The 5617-nt window shown below is 41.9% G+C and overlaps 1 protein-coding gene across 1 annotated transcript; it reads left to right on the top strand.

Moving 5' to 3' along the window:
* Positions 1-1053: 1053 nt before the first annotated feature.
* LOC104846698 (protein FAM90A12-like) lies at positions 1054-3804 on the top strand. Its single transcript, XM_010597864.2, has 4 exons — positions 1054-1119; positions 1579-1781; positions 2238-2346; positions 3010-3804. Exons 1-4 carry the CDS (start codon positions 1054-1056, stop codon positions 3802-3804), a joined length of 1173 nt encoding a protein of 390 aa, XP_010596166.2.
* Positions 3805-5617: the final 1813 nt, after the last annotated feature.

Here is a 5617-nt window from a genome sequence, read left to right as displayed (position 1 = left end):
CTCTTGGTGTCGAGGTAAGCATTCTTTAGCATTTGAAAGACTGAAGAAATGCATCATTCTGAATTCTAATTATTACATTTAAGTTTTGAGTTTCAAATTAATGATATTCCAATGCCCTGTCTGGGATAGTGGATGAGCAGGTGTAGAGTCCTGGTAGTTTTGGCAAAGTAATTAAAAGACTAAATAATTTAATCGTAAGCTCTTAGTTAATGTAAATTCATTGAGCATTTATTAGAAACGAGTTATAAAGTGAGATGATAAAGGTAAACTGCTAAACAAGACAGTCCAGGCCATAAACTCTGAAGGTCCCAATCTGCTAGGGGAGACAACAATTTATGTGTTAATTCGTCATTGGAAATTGCCTCCTCTCACGTAAAAGGCAAAGTCCTGGTATTGCAGTAGGTAAGCACTGGGCTGCTAACCCCAAGGTGGGCAGTTGGCATCCACCAGCTGTTCCTTGGCAACCCTATGGGGCAGTTCTATTCTGTCCTATAGGGTTGCTATGAGTTGGAATCAACTCAACTGCAACATGTAAGAGGTAGAAATTTTAGCTTTTAAGAAGAGAACATTTTTTCCTAGACTTTTCTATACAGACATAGTATTCCCATAGCTTTCTATTCTTTTGTCAGTCTGGGGAAACTTTGGTTTTTTTTTTTTTTCCTAATACATTTGATTATGCTAAACTGTAAAAATCAGAATCAGGCATTCAATGGTGCAAATCCTAATTCACTAATTATGTGTCAAGAGTTTTGTCTGAGGGAGGCTCCCTTTGTGGGAGGAGGTAATCATGGCAGAGAATGAGATCACGTTGCAAGCAGAGGAAAATGATTTAGGTTTGACTTAGTGAGCAGAGAGGCACCTTCATACCCATTGGGAGAAGAAGGTCCATGAGGAATTTCGTCTCCATTCATATAAAATATTTTCCTTATCTTGTGACTCAGGAAACCAAAAATCAATTTCTGAGGAAGACTGGCCTGAAGCTTCAAGGAGCTGAGGCAGACGGCAGTTGATTACACATAGCATCAGCCCCACAGACCCCATAAAGCCCAGACCATGAAGAGGCAATGGAGAGGACTGGTGGCGCAGAGGGCTCCCCAACCAGAGCAGGAGGATCCCAAGGTAAGTGGAGGCTTGGACCTCCCAGGAACCAGAAGGGCTGCATGGATTCTAGAGAGATGGTTGCAACATATAACCTTCTATGTTCTTAACTCAATTGTTCTTTCTCATTCAAGGCTGGTCTTGTTTGTGACATTCTCACCTGGTTAATTAGCCCATTCATAGTTTTTGAGGGGCTATCTTTCTCCCTATTTACTGTCCTTTCCAGCGTAGTGTTTGTCAGTTTCTTGAAATCTGGTTCATAATCCTCATCTTTAGAGTCTCCAGTAGTTCCTCCCAGTTCCCTCCTCTGACATGAGCCGGACAAAAATCTCCTGAAATTCCTCACACTTATCGGGCCATGTGCAGATGTTCCCTCCAGCAAAACAAGACCTAACTATTAAAATCTGATATTTTCTTGACCTTTGAAAGCTACCTGTTATTTCTGCTGAGTCACCAAGCACCCTCCTTCTCTACCCACAGAGGAAGTGCAAGAACTGTGGAGCCTTTGGGCACACAACAAGAAGTATTAGGTGCCCCATAAAGTGCTGGAGTGGGGCCACAGTACCCCAGGCCTTGGGCTCAGAAAAGGTGAAGAAGGAGAACCTGGAGCCAAAGAAGCCCCAGGAACCTCAAACCCTTTGGCCCTTTAACAACCTGGAAAGAGAGAAGGAACAAAGACAAAGGTGAGAAACATGGAAAGACCTTGGGTATTGAAGTAGCTGATGTGTTTTCATCTCTATGTCGTGTGTCCAGCTATCTCCAGAGAAGGACAGGGTAACTGGAGAGAAATAGCCAAGAGCTCAATATGCTCCAACTGTCCACATTCAGGAGATATTTCTCGTACTGCACAATCACTAAGGGGAGGGGGTGGGGCATATCTTGGAACTTTGCTCATGGTAGGGACAAAACAGCATACTCTAACTTAAAGGACAGAATGGACAAAATCTAGGGGGCTGAATGAGGTGGGAGGATGAAACTGAGATGAGGGAATAGGCAGCCTTGGAAAAGATCACAGTGATTCAATATCTCCCTCATCCCAAAACCATGAACAGGACTGGGCCCCTGGAATACTAATCCTAGGTTGGGACAATAAGTTGGGGCATGTCCACTTAACAGGCTTTTTTCTGTTTTCCAATCAGGGAAGAAGAGCATGAGAGGAAAGCTCTACTCCAGAAATTTCCCAAGAGACCCAAAGAGAAACAGCAGCAATATTGGAAGGGATCGACAGAATCTTGTGACTACTTGAGGGTGAGTGAACCGGGTTCCCCACTCTGTTTCTCTTCTGTGTAAGCTTGATTTTCTTCACTCCCATGTCCCTTCTGTGAAAAACGCTTTTAAAATTCTATTCTGGCCCACAGGATTCCAATTTTTTTGTATACATATCAGGCACCATTTTCTTTTTGCTTCTTTGTTTTTGTAATATTTCTTGCATGCCTACCAAAAACATGCTAGTGGGCGCGTTTCCGTGCATAGGTGTAAGTGAGTTAATCAGATGCCTTCCAAGAGGTAGACACCTACATGGGAAAATGTGCATCTTTTAAGTTGTGTTACATGTTTCCCAATATCTCTTGAAAACACATTAGCCATCAATCTGCCTTCAAAAGACTTTTAGCCATGTCCACTCTATAGGAGCCTATAGGAAAAAGCTTGTGCCACATAATTAAGCAAGAGAACATAAAAATTTATAGTTTTCAGTGTGATGGGAACAATATATCCATTTGATAGTGTAGTTTATTTCCCCTGCACCCAACTGAGTTTGGGTACCTCTTCATATGCAAAGAGACTGCCTGTATTTCTTCTACTGTTAGAGAAAATTTGATAACTTCCATGCCTTTATGTTTGGTTGATTTTTATTTCCCACTTGACTTGGAGGAAATCCTAATATATATCCTGCAGTGTCTTCTCCCACAGCACCCTTGCAGGCCCATGCCCATTCACACTTCCAAGACACGATCTGTCCTGGACCCTGTTCTCAGAAACTGGCCACCTGTAAGGAAACCTGATGGGAAATCCATCTTCCCTGCATGGTCTCCTATCCAAGATCATGATCTGAGTTTTTTCTCACCTCATGGACAAACTAAAGGACAAGAAGTGTATATCACTGATTCTTCTCAGCTAGCAACCAAACACTTTGGACAGGACTCTACCCTCATGGCCAAGACAACAGACAACAGATGTGATGCTTGTGCTTATTATGTTTCTCAGCCGGCCTCAAAAACAGTTGTCCTGGCCCATGTCCTCAGCCCCCAGGCCGAAGTCGAGGGTCCTGATAGGATCTCAAAATCCAGACTACAGTCTGTGAGACATAGAAGGGGCCAGGACTCTCTACTCCACATCAAGGCACCAGGAAAAAGATCTGCACAGACCCCCATACAGAATTGCTTGAATTCTGCAAAGGAAGCAAAACTCATGACCCTCCAGATCCTGCACCAGAACAGTCAGAAACATAATATGCGAGGTGGCCAGCCCCTCTCCAATACAAAAGAGTTTGGACCGAAAGGGCCACCCCAAGTCACCAGGATGACAGACATGCAGCCTCCACACAGTACACCTCAACTCAATACTGTTGAAGCCAGCCCTACACTTCCACCCGCACTTTGTAGCCATGTTCCACGACAGCCACTCAGAATTGTCTTCACAAGACTGGACAATGGACAGTGGAGCTCCAGGTTCAGAACATCTCCCACCTCTCTCCCTCCTGAGTAGTCTTCACCTCTTGTAGGGAGCCCTTGTGTTCTTGAGAATTGCGAGAGACACAGTTCCTGGATTCTAGTGAGGGTTCTGGCTTCCTTCTAAGGAGAATGACTGGGAGTGAGACCTCTGTGGTAGGGACCCTCAGCCTCGAGCCTCACATGAATTGATTGTGACTAAATGAGCACAGAGGGGAAAGATGCAGGGAGCAGGCTGTGTTTGTTGAATCACATCCTCAGATGTGGTGTGAGTGCAAAGGTGGAATCTTAGTTATTGTCAAAAGACAGACATGCTGAGACTGCCTGTTTCAATTTTGTACATTAAGTTGTATATAATACGGACCTTATGGAACAGGCCAAAATAGTTGTTGTAATTTAGTGATTTTGTAAGGAACTAAGTCAATATGGGAGTAAATATTCAAGTATAATGTCACTGGAAGCTATGCGATTAACTGTATTTGCTGTGAAAGTGCCTAGATTTTGGAAAGACTTAAAGAACCCATCAGTGGGATCTGTCTCATTTCAGCAGTGCCCTGTACTGAGTATGTGGGAATGTTTAAGTGGAAACCATTATTGGGAACAGTCTATTGATCTTTTGTTCTTAACGTTTACTGTAAAGCTGTATTGTAAATTTTCTTCAATATTAATAAAATGTTCACAAATATGACATTTTATGTCTGTATTTTTATTTGCACATAATCTAAACACCAAAGGTCCATAGAATATTTATTCATTTGATTAACTTGAGAGTAAACAAAACTTCCATACCCACGGTTTATTCTTGGACCTAGAATTTGCCAGAAATGCAGACTTTCAGGTACAACTCCTCTGTACTGCATCAAAATAGCAATATTCTCAATTGATTCACGTGCAGATTAATTTGTGAGAAGCACTTCTTGTGGACTGATTTGTCTCACATGAGTCACTTGGTGAACTTTAATTTACATGGGTGCTCAGCCCAGAAATAGAAATAGACTGTTTGTTTCGTGAGGCTTGGGCAAGGGGATTGTTAAAGATTCTGCAGACGAATCAAACGTTCTCCAGAGTGTGAGAAGCCCTGGGTTATGGTGGGCAAAGCTAACTCTTCAAGGTTTTGCTGTCTACATTTTCCACCCTGATCAAGAGAAAGAGGCTGGCCTTTTAGGGAGTTTGATTTCCTTAGGAACAGCAAATAACTTGCTTCTCCCTCCATATGCAGCACCTGTTTCTAGAGTGCTTTTTTATTTCTCCGGGACCTCATTCCTTTAGCATAGCTACCTGCTAGTTGACTCATAAGGTGCATAAGAAAGATGTGGAGATATCAAGAAATTGAAGAGACACAGTACAGATTGGGAGAAAATAATCAGGAGCCACATCTAATAAGGGTTTAAAATCCAAATTTAAAAAAGAAAGAAAACAAGTTTTGCAACTTAACCACAAATATACAAACAACCCCATTAAAAAATACAAAGGTCTTTGTTATGGATTGACTTGTGTCCCCCTACAGTGTGTCAACATGGCTAGGCTGTGATTTCCAGTATTGTGTGATTGTCTACCATTTTGTCATCTGATGTGATCTTCCTGTGTGATGTAAATCTATGATGGAAGGCCATTGTAAACTGGTTGTAAAATAAATAACATTTACTGAGATAATAAGATAAATAAACATTATGTATACACGTATGCACATTCATTTTTGCATACATGCACACTTTCATACAGAAAAAAATTTTTTTTTTTTGTACGTAAACAAAAATACCGAAACCTGCTGCTGAAGAGTTAGTTTTGATTTGCATGTGACTCTATAGGACAGAATAGAGCTGCCCCATAAGATTTCCAAGGCTGCCATC

This window comes from Loxodonta africana, chromosome 21, assembly GCF_030014295.1.
Source record: "Loxodonta africana isolate mLoxAfr1 chromosome 21, mLoxAfr1.hap2, whole genome shotgun sequence".
In the NCBI taxonomy this organism is placed as follows: domain Eukaryota; kingdom Metazoa; phylum Chordata; class Mammalia; order Proboscidea; family Elephantidae; genus Loxodonta; species Loxodonta africana.
Note: the sequence above shows the minus strand (reverse complement) of the source record. Positions and strands in the feature narration are given on the sequence as shown.